Below are 27,380 nucleotides of genomic sequence, written 5' to 3'. Positions count from 1 at the left end.
TTTTAGAATTACCCTCGTTAGAGCATTAATGTTAGAAAAGCCAAGAGAAAAGTTTAATAAGCCAAAAAATCTTAGCTAAAATAATGATATGAAAATAAGTTTCTAATTATACATGATATTAAAATTAAAATGGGCACAGATTTTGAACTAAAATATGTAACTTCAAGTCTCCTTAAACTTTGTCAATAACTCGATTATTGTTTTTAACTTTTTAATATCTTTGAAACGCTATTGGTTTAAATTGTTTAATTTACAGGAAAGTCCTATCTTTATATAAAGAATAAAACAAATAGAAAGATCTTTTTTACTTTAGTTATCTGAACTTATCATAAAAGTCAAAATATGCACTGGAAAAGACAATTTTTAAAAAACCGCTTAGAATGACAAACAAAGTTGGAAGTTATAGTTACAATCTCTAGAAAAAGTAAGAAGTAAAAATCCATTAATCCATTACTAATACTACCATTACTAACAGGTTTCACGACAACAAGGACTTTGACTGTGTCGTATAATTATGTATACTACAATCGCTAAATTACGGATAATCGTTATATAGAGAAACGAATTAGGTCACCATGTCTGGATTACGCTGTTTCATTTAACACCAGAGGTAAAATTTGTTTGCTTACCTGTGTATAGAATGCAGAGGATTTATGCTTTCGTTACATTAAAAATAGCCTTTTTAAATTACAAATTTGTTCGTAATATGTATTGATCAGTTAAAATGAATATACAATAGCAAAATCATGTTCCTCTTTTACACATGTATATATCCATTGTTTAATGTGTAGGGGTTTGTTTCTAGCTTTAGCTATAAAAACCTACATTCATCAGCAACTTGAAAATACAGTGTTTATACTGTAAAAGATTACACATATGCGGTCTAAACAAGTATTTCATTCTACAGCCAAACATGCATTTAAATTGTTCAAATTTGATACGTGTTCACTATTATTTTTTGTGGTTTAATTTATTTACTAGTCCGGGTTTGATTTGATCTTTACAATAATCGTGGTAGAATGACAAACAAAGTTGGAAGTTATAGTTACAATCTCTAGAAGAAGTAAGAGTTTTAATAAGAAAAAAAAATTCATTACTAATACTACCATTACTAACAGGTTTACTAAGGTTTAACTATACCAAGAGTATAGTTTAATGATGTATAGTATTTCCTACGATCAGGACCATCATTATAAGTGTATCCTTCTTCATGTGCTTACAATTTATATGATACTTTTTTGCATATCCCTTTCCTACTTCGATATTAACATCATCACATGGTCAAATAAATAAAACTCAGCTGATTATCGCGTGTGAAATTTTAAACAAGGAAAAGAAGGTCTAGAGATAATTATGAGGCGGCGGGAAATCTTCCCCAAAATCAAAGCATGATATATTATGTGACATTGCGATACAACGATATGTTGGAAGAACTTTGATATGGATGCATGAAAAGAATGAAACAATTCAGTATACTATTAATGTAAAGCGAACTTCAATCCCACACTTATTGTATCTCATCAAGGATTCGATTCCTGAAAATGTAGAACACAAGCTCTGAAGAACCCCAAAAGCATATATATCCCTACACCTCTATTCATTGCTATTCATTTTGCCTTTATCAAGACTCTGACAACAAAGTTTTATTCTAGCGTTTGTTCTTATACTCTTACCCCGAAATCTCATTTTTCTCTTCAGCTGCATGTTTATGTTCTCTGTTGCCATTACAATTATATCCATATCCTCTTTTCAATTTTCTTTGAATTCGATCTTGTTATGAAATTCCCTATAATCAGCTGTATTTATTGACACAAATCTCTATTGTCAGTTTTCCACTGTAATATAATTTCCTACGGTTGTACTCCTTGACGAAAATTCACAACAGCCAGCTCATCTTTGGGAATGAATTCGTTACAATCATCTGTGTTTTACAAACAGCTCACCACTGTGAAATGAATTCTCTGCTGTATTCTTTAATTGTCGTCTTTACTCTCTGACATAAATTCTCTTCAGTAATTTGTGCTCCGTTACACGGTTTCTCTGTGATCTACTCGGTGTGATGGTCATCTTTCCTCTGTGATATAAATTCTCTACAGTGCACTGTGGTCTGTGATAGGAATTCTCTGCAGTCAAGAGCATTCCGCGACATTATTGTATATAGTCAGTTTATCCTGGCATGAAATCTCCAAGTCCAGTTGTTCTATAAGCCGAAGTTTGATATTATTATGCTTCCTGTCAGTTTGTCTCTATATAACATACATCTCTACTTAAATGTGCAATGTAATATAAGATATTTTATTGCCTTATCGATTACGCCATAGAGACAATCACTCACTGGATTAGTTTTATTAAATATATAAACTTAATTTATACAATTGACACAAGAAGGAGAAAATAGACAAATATTATTTGAAAACAGTTATATTATTCTAAGGAACTTTAGATTAATGTGTACAACAAACTTTCAAACTAATTACATACAGATCGTTAGATGAACTGATTTTATAGGGTCATTAAAACGCTTTTTTATATGACGCTTGATTGAAGGATGTAAAAGAAAATTATCAATATTCCAAACAAATAAGGCTTACGAACAAAACAGAAAATAAAGATGTGTTGCTTTGGGACTCCCAACTTATTTAGAGAAAATACTAGTAACCAAAATAACTAAGATTTTTAGACTTGCAGGTGTCTATTTTCAGTTTCTAAATAATTACAACAGTCAGCATTGTTTGCAGGAAGGCTACACACAATTATTTCACGTTTCTCAGAGAAACATTATATAATTAGATTCATGCTTCATCTGTTATTCCTATTCGAACTAAATGTAGATTACATACTTGTCTGAAAGAAATTTTATTCCTTGGCCTTTCCTCTGATCGTTGATGTGTCTGTTTCTTCGCCTTGTTTGCAGGAAGGCTAAACAATTATTTCACGTTTCTCAGAGAAACATTGTTCGATTCTATTCATTTAGTGCTATCATCCGAGTAAACCATCATTGTCTGTAGATATACCAGAAATAAAAAAAGGTTTTAAAACATTTCATGTTTTATTCTATTGATATAAAAGATAAAATATATATAATATCAAAATGATAAATGCGGGTATTTCTTGACCCTTGTTAGAAAAATAAAATCCTTAAGATTTACAAGAAAGTCAGTTATCAACAGCATTGTTGTGGACGGCATCAGTTAAACGTATCAACTAGAAATTATACTTGACATAAGGGTCAAGTTTACAATTACAAAGGTTCATACATTCAATTTAGATATATAGGTATAAAATAAATCGGAGCAGATAATCGACAGCTCAATTGTAATGATGACGGGCAATCTCGGATAATAGTGATGTCAATCCTAAATAACATTCAATCAATGTTAAATCATATTTATTCATTTATTTCTTCACAACAGAGGAGATCAGTTTACGTTGATTTTGTTATCACTGATTAAAATAACAGAATTTTTGAAAACTATATCATATAAAAAAGGCAAATACGACAGCATATTTAAAATAAACAATTACAACGTGACAAATACATTTAACAAATATCAGTTAAATTATGGTTTAAAGAGTATCATAATTCTCTAATCATTAACAGCACATGTCCCATTCTACAACTTTACTCCACACACCAGCAGAATTCTTCCACATCCCCTCAAAGGTCACTGAAAGAGAGAACACAGTCAGTAACTTGAAAATAATGTTTCTGATTGTTTACAGTAAATTGACAAAAAGTGATGTCATATTTCATACAGACCTCCCCAGATTCCGAATTGATAACTCATGTGGGGTTCGGCTACTGCAAGGTTAGTCACCTGCATCGGGACATTTTTGGACGGAATAAACGTAACTTTTGATCTCGTGTCTATGTAGTAGTCACGTGGTACATTATCCCACGTGATCCCACCATCTTTACTCATTAGAGTGGACCTCTGATCGTTACCATAAGCAAAGAAGAGATTTCCCGAGGACTCGTGTCCTAGAAGACTGGCCACACGTCTATCCATTGCTAAGAATAACATGGTTCAAATGTTGAAGAAGTATCATTACTGGAACATTGAATACTACGACAGAGATATAAAGTAACGGTAAGTAAACTGGAGTTAAGTAAACATATATACCCGCCCATGTATTTCCATCCATGGAGTAATGACAATGTTGTCTCAGGTCCCTTAAAGAATAGAAAATAATAAATATGTATATGTATATTAGTCATCTTACTTCTTGATTCATGACCAACATGTGACTCCACTACTAGTATTTCCAAAAAAAGTGACTTTTGATTGGATATGAATATCTTCATGCAATTCATATCCATCCATAAATTATTCTTCAAAAATGAAATATAGTTCAATATTTGCTTGATATTCACCTGTCGTTTGGATTTATATCGCACATTAAAACTTTGTCACTTAGAGCATGGAAGCTCCGAAAGTAGAAATCTGGGAATGCAAAAAAGAATTAACAAATACACAAATTATAAACACTATCAAAATCAACAGTGGAGAGAACAATCATAGGCATTAATGCCTGCTGTTCAATCCAATTCAATGAATAAAATATATTTTAAACTAAAATCAACACTGTATGCATTCAAAGGTTAGAACTGTAGATTTCTAAATTATTTTCAAATAATGAAATGGACATTTGAAGTATTCTGAAAATAAAAATGTTGATACAGACCATTTGGAGATATATTGTTGGGTGCCTGACTGCAAATGTCTGAAAAAGTTTTAGACATTGAAAGATAACTCTTTATAGATTTTTAAAAAAGAATGATACTAGTAAATAAAATTGTCGCGAACTTATAACTGTATATAAATCGTCTACAGATATTCTGCGATTCCTTACTAGTGGTGGTAAATTCGCCACTGAGATAGCAGCCATAGAACTCGAATTTGAGTCCAATATCTGGGGGAAATCCATTGACAGTGTCATCTTTATCAATATAGACCCGCATATAGCGGGCCTGGGTCTGTCTCTGTGGGAAGACAGTAGTCTCTGTAAATGGCGCTGCAACCGTCACCTTTATGATAAAGTTAAAGAAGATTAGTAGGTTATTGTTAACAGTGTGCACAACACTGGAAATCATCAAGTTTATTCACCTGAAGATTTCTTTTTAATCTATGGACTTTTATTTACTTAGTTAATTATAAATTAAACATTGCCATATTTTTGGTTATTGGATCTGTGCGTTTAACAGTAAAAAAAAATGCAGAAATTAAAAAAATCCTTCTATTGAACATTCCTTCTTTTTCTTCTCACAAGTGGGCCACAATTGTTCCATTTTCTCTTTGTTTCAGATACAGTTCCCTAGAGCTAGATCCCCCTGAATATCCTACCTTTTCTGCCGTTTGCCAGGAGTATCCGTCATTGCTGTATTTGAGTGACAGCTGGGTGGGATGATGGGTGTATCCTGTACCTTTCTGAATTGTTATCTTGTTCACCAAAGTCTTGTTTCCAAAGAAAACTTGGAAGTACCGATATTTGGAAAATGTGGGACCTCTTGAGAAGGGTCTCCATGCTATAAAAATAGTTTAAAACACAGATTTGTGTTTATATCCTTTAAATGATGACATTTTAAGAAGAATTGAATGTGTGGGTAGTAAAAAAAAAATTAACAACACATTTTCAATAGATCCATCCAACTGACAGTCATCTATGTGTCCGCTAGCCATACCCAATGGTTCATCACAAACTGCAAGTGGATAACATTAGCTTTAGAACGTATTTCTCAATGCTTTGGATATAATTATCACTGCATTTTACTTTGGAGTATATATGTAAGTCAAACTGAAGTTACCTCCAGCCTTGGTGACCGTTACACTGAAGTTCAAGTATTGAAGCGGTGTGTCAAAATATTTATCGCTGGGGTATATGCTTGCTGGGTTATAAATCATGTAAGCGTTTGCTTCATATGCAATCAACGTGTTCTCCGTCAATATATCAAGAGGGACGGTGATCGTTTGATTGGGTTCCAACGTCAACTGTATGTTGACAACCTCACACATTGTCAAATCATTGAACTGTGAAAAAGAACGAATTGACATAACAGGACTAAGGAGCTATTTTGTACAATATTACTTAAAAATAATGTAATCAGTAGATTCTCCTTATTACCTGTACTTCTACCGTTCCTTCAGATGCCAGTGGACTGTTATGAGTAGCATTACTTTGAATCTGCTTGTATTCCAGATACGGGGGCAAATAAAAGAACACTGTGGCATTGATAGCTGTCGCAGACGTATAATTAGTGTGTTTTAAAATAGCATCAATGACCATCGAGGAGCTACAAAATATATATCGTGATTCAATCAAAATCAAAATGCGATATGTTACGCGTTATTTGAGACGATGAGATATGGCACGCCGATTGGTTCAAAAATATTTTCTGCACAACGATCAAGATTTTATACACGAGCTGCATGAAAATATACACGAGTAAAATAAAAATGCACGTATAGGTAAAAATTGCACATAGTTTGAGAGATTTTAACACAAACATACCGAAAAATACACGAATCCGAAATTTTTTGCACGATTTAGGGGTATAATATGCACAAACAAAAAATCAAAAATTGCACGAGCAGAGGAAACGAAAAATATACACAAACAATTTTACTGCGCATACAGCTGCGCATATCATTATTATGCACATAGAATATTCATTGTGTTCTTGGTTTTCTGTACTCTTTATCTCTTCATGTATAATCGAGAATGGAAATGTGCTTTACTTTGCTTCTTTATGTCTTTGCTAAAACTCGATCTGATTCCTAGCTAATGCCAGTCAAACAAATGAAGTGTTTCCATGTGATCTATATGTGAGAATACTTCACAGTTTGTCGAAAATATTATGTTTTTCCTATATTGACCGAGATCCTAACCAATATATGGAAGTATTATTTGATGCCGGACAAAAATTGTGACAAAAAGGAATCGTATATGTATATTGCGGGGTAAAAAAAAACATTGCATGTGATGCACTCGACTCCGAACTAAAACCTAACGATAAACAGTACGACTGACTAGGATCTTGCTTTTCTTAAAAAAAATGTTAGAATTATTTTGTTTTGTTTCCTATATAAATAAACTCTATATAGCTTTTGAAAATTTCTAATTTATAGATACATCTTTAACGGAAATTACTGGTATAAATGTAAAATTAACACTTGCATAATCAAACGATTAATAAAGTTGATTCTTCATGAAATTGGCAGAATTATTACTGATTATAATCATTAAGCTTTAGAATTAATTTTGGTATTTTTTATTTGTACCTATTTTATCTTCTTTACCACTCGGAATAGGAAATTTTATATATCTATATTCATTTGGCTGGATATTTTTTTAAACTAAAAAAAGTTGGAATTACCTTAGATGTTCGTACACAGCATGTATTTAGATCTAACGTCAAACATAAAAATTATATTATCATAAAACACATGTATTTATACTTATAAAAGATCAGTTTTGGTTGGAGATCTTGAGCCTACTTTGTTATGACTTCCTTCTATGATATCTCATATTTTCAGTTATAAACAACTCAATAAAAAAAAATCATTTCTTGTAAGCATTACCCTCATTCGTAATGGCGATTGCATGATAAATGTTTTCATTTTAATAAAACAGACCAGATAAAAGGAGAATATACATACTCTATGTGCTTTTGTGTTTTGTTACTTTTAAACATTGTGATTTACTAACTTGTACATCTATACATACAATGTTACAAATAGGATGTAATAAAAAAATATAGAATGGATACAGCAGTGTCACAGAAAGCGTTTTATCACTCTTGAAAAATGCAAATAATTCATGTTCTTTATGGAGCTCGATGTTTGGCAAATATTTTCCAAGACAACATATGCTCAACGAAATAGGATTTTCGAGATTGGACGCTTTACCTTTTTTGCTTGCTAATTATATTTTTTTATTAGGTAATTTGCCCCTTCCCCCGCCCTCTCACCTTAAAAAGCGATGCTATACAGTATATGTATCTGCATATTATAATTTTAAATTGTTTAACTCCTTTATACCTATTCAAAATAATCTACACTAGAAAAACAGAAATTAAACTTAAATTCACATAAGTAAAACGACTGTATAATTTTACTACATTTTCATTGATACCTGTATTTATGTAATCACCACACGTTGTTCAAAATTTAAGACTACATGTACTACTTTTTCACATTCATACTTAAAATGATATATTCGTTTCAATATTAAAATTAAAGTTGCGCAATTATTTGCTCGTTTTTTTTTAACTGTATACTTCTAAAAATGTATCGCATTCCACTTTTGAAAATCTCTGCTTAGTATTATTATTGATGTGTCAAATAACTATAAATCGATTAGCGTACAGGTGTCTTTCATTCCAGCACCAGCAGGGAGGTATTTCTCGATGTGAATAGGTCACTCATCCAGTACAACAGTGGGGGTGGAGGAGCTGGCTCTCCTGTATTGATAATATCAATGTTTTGAACTTTCAAATGATATTGCTAAATAGAGGAATGACTTAAAAAAATCTAACAATTAAACACGCAACTGATAATATATGTGTGTTTTAAATGTGTAGAATGTTTTTATTCGGGGGGGGGGGTGATTTACTAAGTACATTGTATATGCATATTGTGTGCCTGTCAATTTTTACATGCATAAAACATGTTGTGCATATTTTTGAGAGTCTAGCGTAATTCTGAAAGACTGAGATTAATATTGTTAACACATTACTCATCCTTTTGTTTAATAACGTTTCATCAAAATATTAATGAAATGTGCGCAATGAGGATGCGTCGTACATTATGTCGATGTTGTATTCTCACTCGTGCAGTTTTCGTTTTTACGTTTGTGTAATGTTTTTATTATATCGTGTAAATATTTTGTTGATTGTGTAGTTTTTGTATAGTTTGAGTAAATTCCAATAACTTTGTGTGTATTTTCCGCACTTTGTGTAAGTTTTGACTTACTCGTGTAATTTTTGTTTAAGGTCGTGCAGAAAATACTTTTGAACCAATCGGCGTGCCATAATGAGGTTTCGCCTTAAAGACAAGCTTTACTTACGATGTGGATAAGGCAGTGTTAAAGGAGGCAGTTATTTCCAGGTTAGGACTCTCATTTCCTGTTCTCGTTATGGTTACATTTTTCTCATATATAACGATATAATCTGCTACTTTTGCACCTAGACTTATCGGAAATTCAGGACCTGCTGTGCCAGGGACGTTATCATTTATACGGATATCTACTTCAATCTGTATGACGTCATCTGTGTCTATATACTTGCCTACTTTTTGGGATATTCCTGAAAGTAAATATGTATGCATAACAAACCTCGATTTACAAGATAAACTGTTTTTTATAAAACATATTACCTTAATTTTGGTTTGTGGAATAAGTAACAAGTAATTATACCTGAATTAGTAACGGTGCCCATATCCAATTCTCCGTGATTTTGCTGACAATTATTTGTTGTACTATTGTATCTACGCTCGTATTTCAGGGATAAGGCCTCATCCTCATAGACACACTGGATGTTGCTCCCACTAGAAGAAACCCTGATATCCTCTATAGATCCCAGAGACACAGCAGAGTAGACTGGGAGCTCTATATCAAAGAGAACCTTGGACATTGTGTCTGGTGGCACATACAAAACGACAGGCAGGGTGGTGACAATGCCTATATTGAGTGGCAAGGGGTCGCTGCTAGAGTTGAGGTACAATAGTGACGTATTAACAATATTCGTCGCCTACAAAATTGAAAAAACAATATTGAAAAACAAGTTGATATAAAATAAAAAAACAAACTGCAAACGTTTCCATACAGTGTTTGTGACGGTGGGCGTGTCTGATACAGTTAATTCTATCTGTCCCACGTAAATTTCAACATCATTGGTGTTAACCGCCACATGGAATGGAATAGTACTCCCAGCAGACAACGTAGATGAGGGCAGTAACCTTGCCACGGCCTCCAAACGAAGCTAGAAGAAAAAAATAGTGAAAATTGTTTGACAAAACAACCGTCATGATGAAAGGGAAAACTACCCTATTAAGCCAGTTTTTTTGTCAATAAACTGTATAAACCTTCTATCATACACAGCTCAAGGTAAAAAAAATATATTGAAGTGAAAGTTCTACAAAAAGGCAACCAATTCATGAATCCTAATTTGTCATCGAGAAATATAATATATGCATATATTCTAACCTTGTTTGCTTCGTTATCCCCACTGTTAACCCCGGAGGAACATATGAATCCGAGCTGTAAAGTCGCCGTGTCTTTAACTAAAGATCCAACTCTAAATAAAAAGCAATACAATGTCGAAATTTATCAATTATCAAAGCAAATTTTCATTTTGTAAGAATTTTACAAGCATCTTACAGGTAATATTAATTACCTTTTAGTATAGACAGGATTCACAGTTGTCTTATCGAGACAAGGGAAGTTATCACCGACAAAGGTTAGTCCGGAACCGCACAACTCCATCATATTCTGATTTGCACCAGCGACGGAAGTCATAAACTTGACGGTCACGTCTTGAATTTCTCCTTCTGGGAATACCATGTCCAGGATGAATCGCTTAGATTCCCCTTTCACAATGTTCAAGTCTGTGTTATTACTTCCAATATTCTCAGTGTAGAATGTGTTAGTCGTTCTGTTGTGAACCGAAGTCTGGAAAAAAGAAATAAAAAATAGCCATTTCTTTCATAGCAAGTGAACTAAATGATGCCACTCTTTGTCACTTTGTCAAAAATCTGTGACTTACAAAGTTGACCAGAGTCTTGTCGTGGGAGGCTATGATGGTCTGGGAAGGGAAGCTTTGCTTACGCCCATCACTCCCATACTCCACCTCAACATCAAACGTATAGCTTCCGCCATTTGTTACCGTGGTCGTATCGTCTGCCAGCTGAATTAATAACTCAACCAATATGGTGTTACTGTCATAGAAATCATTCATCACCATGGCATCGGACCCTATTAGGTGAAACCCGTTTTAAAAAAATATAACAGCGGAGAGATAAGATACCTTATTTGCTTGGCGAAATTTAAATTGTTTCTACCCTGCAGCATTGTTTTTCTTTCTTAAAACCGCCGAAATATGGCTGAATATTGCCGACTCGGCATTAAACAATATAAACTCAATCAATCAATCTTTCTTAAAATACTGTTTAATCCAAAACATACATCCATGATTACCTGTGTTTGTGATAATGCCAATGTCGATGAAGCCAGAAGCTCCACTAAAGGAGGTGGTGACATTTTTATCCATACATGGATAGTTATCGCCAATGTCTTTTATCCGCATGCCACATATACTTAAGACAGTGCTCCCCAATGTAACCGAGACTTTGACTTTGGCGCTCTCTTCTGGTGCTATTTTAATCAAAGCTGTATAGACAGATGGGTAGCCAATAGGAACACTGGATAACGTTGTATTTCTGATTAAGTTAATGTACGGGTTTGTGGCCTGGGAAATAGAGAAATAAATGTTGGTTTGAAATTTGCAGACTATCTCTCAAAGACACAGTGAACATTTACAATAAAACGTTTGCTTTTTAATTAAATACCGGAATAATTGTTCCACTCCTTTGAGGATAAAGAGCCAACTGTCCGACCCATATTTTGGTGTCCGAGTACTGATTCCCTGCACTTATCCATTCTTTGACTCCTGTTATCAACTCCGGATTGTCTTCAACTTTGACGTCCAAAATGATGGTGATGACATCATCAGTGACGTTATCTACCCGCTCATAGTTACAGACCGTACTCAAATACATTAGAGCTTGGTCGTTGACTGTCTCGTTATATCTAAATATGTATACAATGATTAATTGTTAAATATGTGCAAAGTAGAAACGTGGATGAAGAGGAAATCGGTTAGTAATAGTACTTGCCTGAGATAGTTTAATAAGTACTAGGTAAAGGACACATATATGCATTAAAAATCAATAATGAAACAGCCATGTCAAGGAACTAGAAAGATTTTAAAATTCAGTTCCAAAAGCAATCATCACATCATTAGAACACTATGCTGAAGTAAGAATAAACAAGGTAACGCCAAGGATGAGGTTTGATACCATAAGACTAAATGAAGAATGAACTCCATTGCTTCTAAATATTCATACCCGTAATGATTCCTTAAACTTCTGGTTTTATTTTGATAAAACAAGTACCAATGCGAGTTGGAAATACTAACTGTGATTGGTATGTAACTTGTGTGTTAATCCATTCTGGTGACACACAGGGAAGGTTCCTACCAGCAGACAACATCCGGGCTCTGCAGATTGAGAGTTTGGTGGACGTGTTTCCCAAAGGCATGATAAATTCCATGTTCATCATAGGGTACGATACGCTCCTGTTCGTGGTGATCTCTAGCTGAGCGCGGGTTGCTGTTCCAACCTCCACGTACTCTGTGCCGAACAGGTATTTCATGTCAAACGAAGGGGATGTCGTATTCTGTGAAATTTACCCACAACTGGTATTTATGCATAGGTTTGCTATTTAAGCTAACAGTTTATTATTAAAATTTCATTATTTTACAAAGTGTGAGAATATTTATGCAAGCTACAAGACCAAGTTTTAACATGGAGTGGGGGCAAAGACTTACAGATACACTGGTAACCAAAACTGATGTGCCCGATATAAGAATGGATGTTGACTGAACAACGGTTGACGACCCTGCGTAAGTTAAAGTAGCTTCCACGGTGTGTGATGACATGTCAGTGGCAGCTGAATGATTTAAAGGTGCAACAACGATCTCGAAAGTGATGGTACTAGCATCTGCTGTAGAGTTTATATTAAGGTTCGTTATTCCTCCCAAATTCATGGTACCCGTGTCTGGTTCTAAGGCACCACTGTCCCGTGAAGAGTACACAGTTTTCTTATCCTCTTTGTGGACACAGGGCATGTTTTCTCCGATAGTTTTAATTTCTACTGTGCACACCTTAAATATGGCAGTTGTAGAAAAAGGTGCTTTAATTTCTAAATTGTAGGATGTTGTGGTAGCCTGTGGGATTTGCACCTCCAGAAGCAGAGTGATTGCGTCACCCATCGCAACGTTTTGTCCGCTAGGTGGATTGAACTCTAATATTGGACTTGCCTATTTCGAAAAAAGTGCACGTATTAATAAAATACAAACATTATTTAACAATATTTTTAATGCAGTGTTACAAAACATAAGGGCTAACCATGGTTGACGCGTCCACCTCTGTACTTGCTGTAACCTGCATCTGACCGGCCCAAATCTGGGCAGTCCCAATCTCAAAAGCTGCTCCAACCATGTAATTTGTGCCAACAAAGCTAGGGTCGTTGTACATGTGGGCTACAAATTCTACCGATATAAGATTATTTTCCATTCTGTTTGCTGCATCTCTTGACCCTACAAGTAAACAAAATGTGATAAGGTGCATGGGAATGATATAAAAGCCAAATACTCTGGTGAGACTATGAGTTCATTTATAAAATCTTGCCTTTGTTTATCACAGTTCCTAGAGACAAATGTCCCATGGAATTTCCAATGCCTGTCTGGTCTGGATAGTACTGCGCTGAAATAGCCTTTTCATCAAAGCCACATTTGAAGTTGTCTGATAGGTATTTTAATTTGGCGCTGCATATTGACATAACTGAAGAGGTGTTGATAGGAGCGAAGGCATCGAAGCTAAGTGTAGTGGAGGGATTGGGAAGAAGTAGGTCTACTTGAAACACGCCGGCAGATCCTACTGATAAGGAACTAGGACCGGTAAAATTGACGGTTGGATTTTCAGTGACCACCTAGAAAGATGTAGGATGTTAATTTTTGAATGACTTTCGAGGGGAAATGGCATATGCTAAATTTAACGAAAAAAGGCTTACTGTGTCGTTTGGGAAAGCCACAAAGGAGGCTTGTCCAACCCAAACCTCATTTTCATTATTGTACTCAGCGCCTGCGCTAACCCAATAAACTTCCCCCGCATTGGTGGAAGGATTTTCTAAGAGGATAGCTTCGTATTCAATATAAATGCTGCATTCGTCAGCGGTAGCACATCCTGAGTTTTGGACCACTCCAAAATTTATAATGGCTCTGTCGTACTAGACAAGAGAAGAAACAATTCATTATTTCGAATGATCTAGGCTACCTCTGAAACAGAGCAAACATTTATACTTAAAGGATAATATACCATCACAGATCCCGTTTCTCTGGCGTCCATTGTTGGAATCTTGCTTCCATTGTAAGTAAGACTGCTTCCAACGTTTGTGACGTTAACGTCACACAGAATCATGACGGTGGTCTCATTGTCCGGAGTGAAGAGTTCCACTAACATGTCGGTGTCCTCGATTGGGAAGGTAATGATCAACTGAAACCTCACACGGCTTCCGACCTTCATCTCGGTGGTCTCATTGTAAGGGTATTTCTTAGTTAAATCAAATGTTACATTTCCTACGACGCTTGTGGTGGCCTGAAAAAAGTAGAGATAATTTGAAGTACTGAATGACTGGTTACTTTAGGCCTCAGCTATCCTTAATCGTCACGACTATTGCTAAAGGCAGTTGTATCTAGATCTCTACTGCCCCCACGGTACTAATAGTTTTAACTTCAATGGAACATTAATGAATTTTTGGTGATAAAATCCATTATTGTATTATTATACCTTATTATATGTATAACGCTGAACTTAAACAGTTAGGCTATATTAGTTAAAATGTCAAAGGGGAGAATTCCCTACATAATTATACCTTCTTCTTCTTCTAAGATCCTTTAATAGTTAAATGAATGCTAAATACTTGATAATTCAGATAAATGTTTGGTGTTATGACAGTAGGTACTGTTTTTGTTAAGATATTTTAATATAAAAAGACATTTAATATAAGCATTGATCAAAAGAAGTTGAGATTTTTACCCTTTTTTCAATGTGATGATGGTTTTCTATCCCACTTTGAAATCCAGGAAAAACTATAATAACTGAAGCTATGGATTCTGGCTGTTTGATATTGTTGCTGATTAATTGATTTGTGACTTTGACAGTGATTACATATCGATTTTTCTTTGGGACAGCTCCTTGACTGATCGATAGGGCACCAGTTAGGGGATCAATAGTAAACAAACCATCTTCATTTCCAGTCAAAACCGAAAACGAGACCTCGGCACAAGCACATTTGTCTGCGTGTTGGCATACAACCATTTCCTGATCAGGTTCAAAGAATACACTACTCAGGTCTGACACTGAAGCGTAATACTCATCTTTGCTGAATTTAGGTGTGTATTGATTTCCTAAAATAAAAGTATTACATCAGGCCTGCGTTTTTCTCAATTTTGTCAACTACAACATAAACACTTTAATAGAGTCTGACATTAATTTGTTATTTGAATACGAAGAACCATAATTGTTGTGAAAGTGAACTGATACATGTATTTTATTTAAACCTGTATAAGATAAGATAAGATAAGATAATTTTATTTTCCAATTTTGGGCCCATAAGGCATAAAAGTTCTTTTTACAATGACAAGATAGAAAGTTCTGAAAGAAAGGTTAGTAAACATACACAAACATAAACACACATGTGTATATCTGATATAATATATACAAGTAACTGTACATGTAGATGCAGCAGTTGGGGTTATCAAATCGCTAATTAACATGCAATCAAAATCAATATTATCATATACATATATACAAGTAGATATGTGTCAATAACATCATTTATGAGGACTCATGGTATTATGCCTTATTTTGAAGGCTTTGATAAGATATTGACTTAGTTTTGTAATAATTAGATTGTCTTCATTAGACATTAACCAGAGAAATTTGTCTGCTTTTGATAATAACCTGTATATTTAAGGGAAGTGAATTTGATTTACTAAGGTCTCCGTGAACTACTTACGTGGAACATCGCATGAATCGCCTGTCCAGCACGGTTTACATACACACTTGTCATTGTCTGTCCTATCTCCATGTACACAGGCTCTGCAACAGATTGCCATGGTTGATTATAGATAATGGGAACAAAAGGGATTCTTTAATCGTAAAGGACCTAAATTCTTAAAGAAGCCTCTAAATACTTTTGAAAAGTATTTTTGGACTGAATATCACACATATATAAAAATTTCTTCATTTTCAACATATGGTGTCTGTACCATATTTTCCAAAGATAAGTACCCGATATTCAAAAACAATGAAATAGTTGTGAACAGAAATAACTATTGTTTCCTGATATTGAGATTTTTTTTTCATTTTTCCCAGGCTAATACAGTCATATACAATTTTATAAAAACCAAAATTCGTTGAAGATACTGTTTACTTGTTGAGGTATATGTAGTTATAAATGATATTATTAATAGACAGTCCATTAGTGTTTTATTTCTACCGATAAGTAAAGGATAGGCGTCAAGAAAAAACACCCGAAGGACCGGGTACTCGATTGGGAAAGTAAGCGAGTAATGGCTACTATAAATCGTCCGATTTGAAAACACTAATTTCTTTTTTACTTCATGTGACAAGGGAAATTGCAAAAGTATTCATTCATTTCAGCACGCTACTGACCCTTCAAAACAAAATGTGTTTGTGAAACACTGATGCTCCATACTGCAGCTTATAGCGAGGGTTGAAGTTTCTCAAATCAAGTCAAACTCCAAAATCAAGATCAAGTGGTAAAAATTATTTGCATCCAAAGTAAGGTCTTGTCAAGATGAATATACAAGTGAAATATGAAAGCCCTGGTACTAACTGTTCAAAAGTAATGACAAAGGTTAAAGTTATTTCAAAGTGGGCCAAACTCTAAGGTCAAGGTCAAAAATATTTATACTTTTCAAAAAGTCTTGTCACAATGAATACAAATACCCTAGCACCAACTGTTAAAAAATTATGGCCAAGGTTAATGGTAATTTTTGGTAAAAATGGATCAAACCCAAGGTCAGGATGCCGAATTTGGTTGTATCCTAAGGAAGATCTTGAAACAAGGAAGACACCTATGACAATATGAAAGCCATAGCCTCATCCACTCAAAAATTAAGAGCAAGGTTAATTTTTTTTTGCGGACAAACAAACATAGAGACAGACTGGCGGACAGGGCATATACCATATACCCCCGAATCTTCGATTATGGGGGCATAAAAACTATGGACTTCAATTGTCTTCCTATCATGTAAAAGGTGAAAATACTTTTTCGCTTTGATTTCTCCTGAAGCAAAAGACAACTCTTACACAGAAGGGTTGTGCTTTAAGATTTGGATTTACACTTATTGTGTTGTGATTTTGTTAGGATAATTTTCATTACGAAAAAAAGTGTCTTAACACGTTAATAGACTTATACGATTCGTAGTTATGTCATAGTTGGTTTTCCTCATGCTCGATAAATGCAAACATGCTTTTCATCATGTTTATATGTCTTATTCAATAATGGGGTTAGCTTCACTTTTCATACTGGTGTAGATTATCAATAAAATGAAAGACTTGTACATTATTGTAAATAATGAAATATTGATTTTCCCTTCTAAGAATTTAGTGTTTTGTTGTTAAAATTTTCTTTGAATTACGTTACTCGTATCATCCGTAACAATGCGGATTGTTGACAATGAGAGAATTGCGGTCTAAATTTTAAACTCAATTTGTGTTTTAATTTTTTTAGGTAAATATATCCATATGCTTATTTTTATCTATATTAACCAATTTCTCAACTCCTATTGTGAATACTAGTTAGTAAACATTGGATCTTAGAGACTTAGTGATAGAGCTACTTTAATATTTTCACGTTAAATTATGATAAGGTTTAAGATGTGAATTATTAAAAATAATGACTATATTGTCTTATTAACAATTCATTTTTATAATTGAAGTTCTCTTCATCCAGTGAAAAAACATGATCTTTCCATTCTTCTATACATTTATTTTAGTTTATGAATGCTTAATTAAGTTAATCTGGCCGTGAATAAGCGTTACTTTATTTATTTATTTTGATAAATATAAGATCTTATTTGTATACCATACTATAAATAATTAACATTCTGTAAAATTCAAATTCTGGAGTGAAATTGTGATTCACAAATAAAACTATAACAATAATTGTAATATACTGAGTATATTTAGTGCCTTATATTATATTTAAACTAAAGTTTTTAGTCGTAAAGCTCATATTTGATATTACAGTAAACTAAAAGTGAAACAATATACAGTTGTATTTATCAAAAACATTATTCACATTTAAAATTTATTGTTTTTTGTTGTTTGGAACATATTTAATTGACACCTTTAAATTACACTACTAAAATATATTGAACAGGCATATCAGGTAATTTATAATTTTTAACTATAATATGATTTTTAGAGATCGACTATAATTAACAGTTGTGTGAACTTTATTCCCACCAGTAAAGTATAGCTTTGTTAAACATGGTTTATGAATCTGAAATTATATCATCAATCAATGATTTTCATATTTACCTTTCAAGAAAACCTGCTGTTTTTAGAGTGTGTCATATCATTTGATATGCAAATGAAACGTTTTAAAGATATAGTTTACTGTGAGTAGTATAGCTTTGATACAAATTTTAACTTGTGTTTCACAAAAGTAAATAAATAAAACATTTATTCCGATATCGTATCTTATATTGTAATTAAACTTAACATTCTTAAGTTGTAAAGCTCATAATTTGCTTCTATCTCATTGTGTGTGTTTTTTAAACAGAGTGAAGGTGATAAAAGGCACTTATATATTTATATAGTTTTAGTTATATTCTTTTAAATGAAAAAAATGAATTGTCTAGACTAGACTGACACACATTTTTAGGCCCCCTTTATCGAAGATTCGGAGGTATATTGTTTTTGCCACGTCCGTCCGTCTGTCTGTCCGCAAACGCTTTAACCTTGCTCTTAACTTTTGAGTGGATTGGGCTACGGCTTTCGTATTTCACAGATGTATTATTCCTTGTGACAAGACCTTTCAGAAAGTATATAAATATTTTTGACCTTTTCAACTTGACCTTAGAGTATGACCCACTTTTTAAAAAAACTTCATTCTTAGCCATAACTTTTGAACATTAGAACTAGGGCTTTCACAGGTGTATTCCTTGTGACAAGACCTTCCTTTGGGTAACATCAACGTTGATCTTTTGACCTTTGGAGTTTGACTTGCATTTGAGAAACTTCAACCCTCGCCATTAGCTACCATACGGGGCGCGTTTCACAAACACATCTTGTTTGTAAATGTGCTTGTCTGTCTGTTAAGTTATTCTATAATATTGAGTATAATAGCAAATAATCCCCCAAACTTAAAATTAGTGAGAATGAACATTTTACGTTTTCTATGAGTATACTCTTACCTTTGATTATAAGACGTCAGTGTGTATTCATTGGCTCCTATAAAAGATTTAAAAACATGAAATGTGTTCTCTTTACATTAAACACGTACTCTTAGCACGAAACATGTCATACGACTATCATTTGAATAACAATATTATTTTGACGCTCTATTTAATACAAGTATATTTCAACATTAAATGCTAATATGTTACAACTTTGAAAACTAAATTTAAATATGCTATTATTTTTTATTGAATACAACTTTTTTTTTTCAAACGCAGTATATTTTTCGACTATATACAGTTGTTTGTCTCACATTGAAAACCACTATATTTCCCATTTTCAAATCTGCATATTTTAACATTAAATGCTGGTAAATTTCAACACTGAAAACTAGTTTACTTACAAGTACTAGCATTCCTTCATTACCATTTTATTTCAACACTGTGTATTTTTTCAACTGCAATCTGTTTCTGCCACGATAGTGATTCAAACTCAATTGAGCAAGCATTGGGAGAGTATTCCTATACAGTTTTCATTACACACATTTGCTTCCATTAGATGCCGTTTTTGGCTATCATTTTATCTTAGGGGAACATACCAGATATTGATCTTTAATGTCCTTGAACTGTCCATGATTTTAAAATTATTGAGTAATTGTATCATTTAGATTGTATCTCTATTGCTAACCATATTTTTGTATTATCAATATATCATTTTAATACCAGTAATAATCTTTATGTTCAATATGTCAATACAATTCTAATATACGTTTCTATTTTTTTTCTTTTTTTTCCCCTTTCTTAGAAGTATATTCTTAAATTGAAAATCAGTTTAATGTTCAATTTTAAACTAGTATACTTAAAATAAACATCAGCAGTGCATGTATCAGAATAATTTTAAATTTTAAAATTGAATACGAGTATATTTCTCCGTTGTAACTTGAATACTTCAACATTACTTGCTTATTTGTTTGAAACTCTATAACACGAGTTTTAGAGTGTTATATAAGCATTTAATAAAATATTTTTTGTCTGTCAATGTAGGTAAAAAACTTTTCTTTGTTCATGCAGGAGTTACTATTTTTCCCTACAAGGGCTGCATTTAAAGTTTTGAATACCGGGTACATTAAACATTGTATTGTTTTGTACGTGATTATCTGTTTCATTGCAGATGGAAGAATTCCTGCTTAAGAAATATTTCGTACTGTTAGTTTTAAAATTTTACAGTGGATTGATTATGAGAAATGAATTTCAAAAGAAATAAAGAAAAAAATACTCTTTGGATGTAAATATGAATAATTATATGTATTTTTAGAAAAATTATGCGTTACATTAAAATAAATAGTTCTCTTTTTATTTCTTTTATTTCCATGAAATGTTGGCTTATCATTGATACTAAAATTGCTCTAATTTCTGACTGAAAGCATAACTTATTCTTAATAAGATTAAAAATGCCGAAAGTATTATTGTACAAGATACATGGATCAAAACAAGCATGTATATTGATTGATAAAACATTACTGCTATTTGGAATGCAACATGAACTTGACAATAATTTGATTACTTCTTTAATGGCTCGAATTGACAACTATGATAAAAAAATATATAAACTCATAGATTGTAAAAGAAAAGCAATAATGGCTGGAATTGGCAATTTATAATAAAAATTAAAAAAATATTTCATAGATTATTGTTGAAGCTATTAAGATTAGTTGGTTACGTCATATGAATTGATTGAAGATCCAATACAAAATATATAGGCTTTATTGATTGAGATGCCCTGTATATAAATGTAAAGCTGCAAGAACATCCAAGAATATTGTCATGTGTATTTTTGCTAATGAAAAAAATTGATTTGCAAAAATTGAATTAAAACAAAGTGAAACGTACATTTATGTCACTCGGGTGTGCTGTGTCTAGTGCATTTATTACGGTAGAATAGTAGTTGTCAATGTATACATCAATCATATTACCCTAATTGTTTACCGAAACAAAGCTTGTTAGATATCACACCTTTAAAATGCAACAAAAATATACATATGTACAATTTGGCCTTTTATTGTTTGACAAGTTGGGGTATGGGATATTTGGAAATTTCTAAACTGTCAATTTTGTCGTCACAAAAACAAAACAGGTGTGACTGATTGACAGGAGAAGCTTTCTTCTTCAATCATGGCGCCTGATCCCGCCTCTGCTCAAAATTTGTTTTGTTTCAATTGACCTTTTTATTTGATTATTGTTCGTTTCATCTTAGATATTAAAGGCGAAGATAAAAAACGAATCGAGAACAGGGGGAAACACGGACTTCTAGGAACACGTACCAGAGGTGGGATCAGGTGCCTAAGACGAGCTGGCATCCCTTGTCGACCACACTCACCGTGTGTCCTAGGTATTGACATAATCCAAAGTCAAATTTGTGTTAAAATCTCATTACCCAGCAATAGGTTGTTTTACATACAAAACCATTATAAAGACTAGAATTTGCAAATAGCTGTAACTTAAGATGGGAATGTTGAAGTTCTTGTAACATCAGCTTATTTGAGAGTAGTTATAAGTTGGCCATCAGTAAAACATTCATATATTAAATATGCGTCGTAGACTCTATAGTTTCTTTCTGTGTGTTACTGAGATCGATCGTTTCGGCTTATGAAAAAAATAACATTTGTTTATTGATACATGTAATAAGACATGGATATATACAAGTATCAAAACGTATGGTTGAAAACTGCTTGAGTTTCTTTATCTCGTGTAGAATAAATTCTGCTTCAAAGGAATTTAAAAACAGGCCGGGTAATAAGAACACGGCTAGTTCCCAACAGATAGAGAAAAAAATCTGGTCGCCAGACTCCCTAGATATTTTCAATGAGGACCCCTAACGCCTTTTCAGAGTTAAATTAGTTGCATTTAGAATCAAAATAATTTTAATAAAGTACATGTAATTTTTAGATGACAAATCAAATACTCAGGTGTCAAAAAGCTAAACTTCTGGTTTGTTTGAAAAATCATATTTATTTGATATATTTTGAAAGTTTAGTCTCTTTTAAGTGAAAACTGGAGAAGAAAAATGGGGTGAGCAAGAGAAACCATTAATAACACTTGTATTAAACTACAAGTATTTAAAGACTATTTTGATACAAGCTTTGTCAGCTGAAGCCCAAACATATTTTTGTAGTCTTTCTTATTGTTTTAACACCCTTGGTCTGCTAGATAGTTGCATATTGCTCTTCATTTTCCAATGGATTCTTTTACATGGTATCTATAACGCTTCACCCTTGATGCCCTCCCCTAACATATATAGCCAAGCATCTAGTATATTCCTCGACAGAATTTATGAATTAATGAAATTACATGTATTTAACATTTGAAAGACTTGGGTTCCAACACTTTAGGTCTTTTTACAATTAAATAATAGCTTTAGGTCTCATTTTGAACTGAACCTACATCACGGCACCGATGCGTTCGACTGGACGATAGCTGGAGGAAGAACTAAAACACTATGGAGGATTTAGTTTTAGAGGTCAATATCTACGCACTGTATGATACTGTATGATTTGCTTATGATTAAAAATTTTGCAAAGACGATTGACATTTTAAAAGAAAACTGCTGACCTAGATGTTCTATCATTATGATATTAATTCCTTGAAAAACAGCACTTTTCATAAATCCTGTTATAGCGTTATTGCAAATCAATGTATGATTTGCTTATGATTTTTGCAAAGACGATTGACATTTTAAAAGAAAACTGCTGACCTAGATGTTCTATCATTATGATATTAATTCCTTGAAAAACAGCACTTTTCATAAATCCTGTTATAGCGTTATTTTTTGCAAAGACGATTGACATTTTAAAAGAAAACTGCTGACCTAGATGTTCTATCATTATGATATTAATTCCTTGAAAAACAGCACTTTTCATAAATCCTGTATGATTTGCAAATCTTATGATTTGCTTAAAAAAATTTTGCAAAGACGATTGACATTTTAAAAGAAAACTGCTGACCTAGATGTTCTATCATTGATATTAATTCCTTGAAAAACAGCACTTTTCATAAATCCTGTTATAGCGTTATTGCAAATCAAAAATGATTTTTGCAAAGACATTGACATTTTAAAAGAAAACTGCTGACAATGGACATAAAACATACTATCAAATCAATGTATGATTTGCTTATGGACATACATTTTAAAAGAACATAGTACCCTGGAAATTGCAGAGGCAAGAATAAGTGCTTGGGAAGAGTAAATTTAAAATGATAATGGAGAAGGAATGGAATCTAAAAACATGCTGTATAGTATAACTTTTAAAAGGTTATTTATTTATTTGCAAAAGCCTGGATAGTAATGGTATGAATCATATGTTTTCTATCCATTGGAAGAATGGGCATAGTAATATCGACAATAAAAAAGAAAGGTGAATTATATCTGTTCTTATTACGCATTCTTTTCATCTCTACGATATATCTCAATAAAAACTACAAGTTATTTATTTATTTGCAAAAGAAAAGGGTGTTAGGGATTAGTAATATCAGAAAGGTGATATATCTGTTCTTATTTCGCAGATATATCTTTTTTTGTTAGTATATCTAGACTTTGTTTACTATATATAGATCTATATGTCTCAATCAGTTTGTTTGCTTTTTTAGATGAAGGCTACCTACATAACATCGGTCGAGCTTTGAGTGCAAGATACTATGCTTTCCAGAGGACAATTCTCTATTGTTTTTATTCAAATATTAAAGTTCGATATTAGTATCACATCCAATTAAAAAGCAGGTTTTGGTACACTGAATAGCGTATATGCTAAGTTAAAATTCTTTTTCATTACTAACTCAAAGACATCGTGTATTTTTTTATTTATTTATCAAAATACAAACAACGTGTTTTTACCTAATTATAAATTTGGTACAAGAAAATGACGTTTGTAATTACTGATTGCTAGCTTTTTCATTCCTGATTTACAATGAAATCTTGAAGATTCCATAACTATTTTTAGTCTCGATAGACTGATAAAATTTAAAATGAATAACAGAAATGTTATATTAAATATTAACTACAACGCGTACATAAGTACTTTTAACACCATTTATATTGTATATAATTATACCAGATGTTTGATATCAAATTATGTTTTATTTACTTCACATCTTGTCGATAATTTTATACATACTACTATTCTATGTCAAAAACCAGATTTCGTAATTTAATGAATGATCGAGGATTAAGAAATGCCAGTCTGAAATATTAACAAAATATGCAAACTTGGTGAATGAAGGGAGAGAGGAACAAAATTCTAAAGACAGGAGAAAAACTACCCCTAAAGACTGGTCAAGTATCTTCAAAACTTCTTCAAGTAGCAAAACACTTCATTAAAACAATATATTAAAAGAGTTCATAGATCTTCCTTTTTGTGATTTGTCATTTCGTAAATAATTTATTTACAAGTCATTCTTTTTTTTTGTAATTGAGATATAAAAAGGCTTAGGTACTTTATAAAATGTTATTAGATGTCTTCAATTTGGTCAATCTTATAACGTATGATAGAGTTTCTTCGTGGATATTTAAATTGGATAATGCATAAAAAAAGACTGAATCTAATAATGGATCCATGCTTTAATGGGCTTCTTCTAATTGAGATCACACAAAATCAGCACTTTTCAAATATTACGAAGTGCATGTATCTGCCTTTTGTTCAATGGTTTAATTTTTTTCGGTTGCATTCGACTCTTTCTAAGTCAAAAACTCAAAGAAATATAGAAATAATAAACAAATTTCCATTTAAGTAAACTAAATTAGTTAATTTCATGTTTTCAAAATTAAAGAAAAAGCAGAAAAAAATAACAATAGTAAACGCCTTAAAAACAAATGTTTGCAAAAAAGAATCATTCGTTTTCCAAAACTTCAATTTCAATATGAAAGTTTATTATTTTCGATATTATAAGTTACCTCTGCTAATACGTGTATACACATTATATGAAAGTACGAAAAATCAATTTCATTCAATCTACATAATTGTTTTTCAGCATTCGGGTTTAAGTAAATTTGAAACACTAATTACTTGGAGAAATTTTGCTACACCATTAAAATCTTGGACCACAACTGTAGGACATACCAATATTAGATAGTAAGAAAATGACTGTAAATCTGACTTACCTTTGGACAATAAAATAAAGAACGATACGATACAGAAGCACAAAGAAATCGGAGGTAAACTTCTCGCCATAACTGTTGCTGACAATTCTGTTAGATCTAGAGGGCGACCAGCTATCGATTGTCCCGTTCTGGGAATCGATTGGAGAATTTATACGTCAGGAAAACATAAATCTGTCGATATCTGGATACCTAATGGGGAATTGATTGACTGAACTGAACAATACCTGTGGAATTACAAGTGTTGGGAAATTAAAAAAAGAAATCTGAAATTCGATAAACCTAATAAATGCTGAACTCGTGCATCCTCCCATCGATCTGACAATGTTGTGTAAATTTTCCAAAGAATTTCAGCATTAATAATGCTACAGAACAGAAGATGCGTTTTATGGAATTTGAATGCATGTTATTTTAAATTTGATTTTTGTCTATCCCCGGCTTTCAAACCTGGTCAGAAATAAATTGACCGATAAAAAAAAATATATCATATAATATCTTACGAGGTTGTATTCACGAATACAATGAAACCAAAAGACACACTGAACTGCTCTATAAATAATCAAAGAAATAAAAGTATTTCACAATGAACGTCTTTTTATTTCTACAAAATTTTTGATATTAAATAAATTATGGGGAGCATCATTCTACTAACTACTACTAATATATTTGTTAGCGAACTGTATTTTCAGTACATGAACTTCTTTATCGTGAACGTCCTTTTATGCAGCAATATACCATAATCACATGTATATAGAGTTTATGTCTCCCAATTCCATTTCTGAAACGTATCAAGTTTAGAAAATAAGTTGACGAATCAAGGATACCAACACTGTAATTGAAGGTCGACATTTCCCAAATTCTATGGTCAATATTATGAGCTTGTCAGCAAAAAGTCTATCATTAAGTTGAATGTTGACTGATGATTTTTATACAAATTGTTAGGCCATTATCTTCAGACTGAATTGTCTGCTGATTTTTTCCGTTACTCAATCATGACAAAGGAGCCTACATCGTGACCGGTCGACAGGGGATGCTTACTCCTTAATGACGCCTTATCCTACCTCTGATAATGTTAGAGGATCGTGTTTGGTCTGATCAAGATTTGTTTTTATAGATTTGAGTACTGTTCGTTATCTTCATTGATGATTGCAAACACCGTTATTATTTGTGTTCAAACATTTCTATTAGTATGTATTATAACCATCTTTATTTGCCTTATATATTTTTTTCCCCATTTCCATTTTATGATTGTCCATTTGTACGAGAATGTATTATTTTTTATTTGTATTGTATAGTTTTTCATTTTCAATTATTTTTTTTCACACATAAAAATTTTTTGCCATAAATGCTTTATGGAAATTATTCAGAAGATTTAAGTTAATGTACATTATAAATGAATTTTACTCTGATAAGAGAAATAAAAATGTTAATGACACAAAAATAATCTATTATTCCTTTATAAATTTGTCAAGCTATAAGTGCCATTTTTGTCAATGATTTTGTGGAAAGACCCCTCAAAGCAAATCATAGTTTTATAATTGTTTGTATAAATTTATGTCTCAAAAATATTTTTAAACCTGTGGAAAATCACACAAGTTAAAGAAAAATTTCATATTGAGTGAATTAGTTAGAGGTGTTTATGAACCTATCATTTTAAGCAAAATTTCCTTGACAGGCATTAAGAAAAGGTCATCTTGCACACAAATATACATGTAGCTATTATGTTTTCTATAGTATACTACATATTGTAGATTTTAGATTTTATTATAACCAAGAGACATACATCTCATAGGTGCATAATAATACATATATTACACAGTAGGACAATTCATATGAACAACATAATAATACATATATTACACAGTTGGACAATTTATATGAACAACATAATAATACATATATTACACAGTTGGACAATTTATATGAACAACATAATAATACATATATTACACAGTTGGACAA

The 27,380-nt window shown here is 32.5% G+C and overlaps 1 protein-coding gene across 1 annotated transcript; it reads right to left on the bottom strand.

Moving 5' to 3' along the window:
- Positions 1–3,052: 3,052 nt before the first annotated feature.
- LOC134279337 (uncharacterized) lies at positions 3,053–25,580 on the bottom strand. The gene is given in 27 exon segments (XM_062761711.1): positions 3,053–3,668; positions 3,761–4,012; positions 4,125–4,174; positions 4,376–4,445; positions 4,687–4,725; positions 4,855–5,029; positions 5,346–5,701; positions 5,807–6,029; positions 6,124–6,292; positions 9,067–9,304; positions 9,415–9,748; positions 9,824–9,979; positions 10,204–10,294; positions 10,394–10,668; positions 10,763–10,971; positions 11,194–11,464; positions 11,565–11,805; positions 12,194–12,453; positions 12,605–13,096; positions 13,185–13,375; positions 13,467–13,767; positions 13,849–14,064; positions 14,154–14,432; positions 14,874–15,244; positions 15,856–15,938; positions 19,289–19,325; positions 25,422–25,580. Coding segments are annotated over 27 exon segments (5,523 nt in total). The 5' UTR covers positions 25,492–25,580; the 3' UTR covers positions 3,053–3,594.
- Between the last annotated feature and the right edge of the window lie 1,800 nt (positions 25,581–27,380).

The sequence above is a fragment of the Saccostrea cucullata genome, unplaced genomic scaffold, assembly GCF_032062105.1.
Source record: "Saccostrea cucullata isolate Sc308-1 unplaced genomic scaffold, CSIRO_AGI_Scuc_v1 ctg96, whole genome shotgun sequence".
NCBI classification, from domain to species: Eukaryota; Metazoa; Mollusca; class Bivalvia; order Ostreida; family Ostreidae; genus Saccostrea; species Saccostrea cuccullata.
The sequence above is the reverse complement of the archived record's forward strand: the minus strand, read 5'-3'. Positions and strand labels throughout refer to the sequence as shown.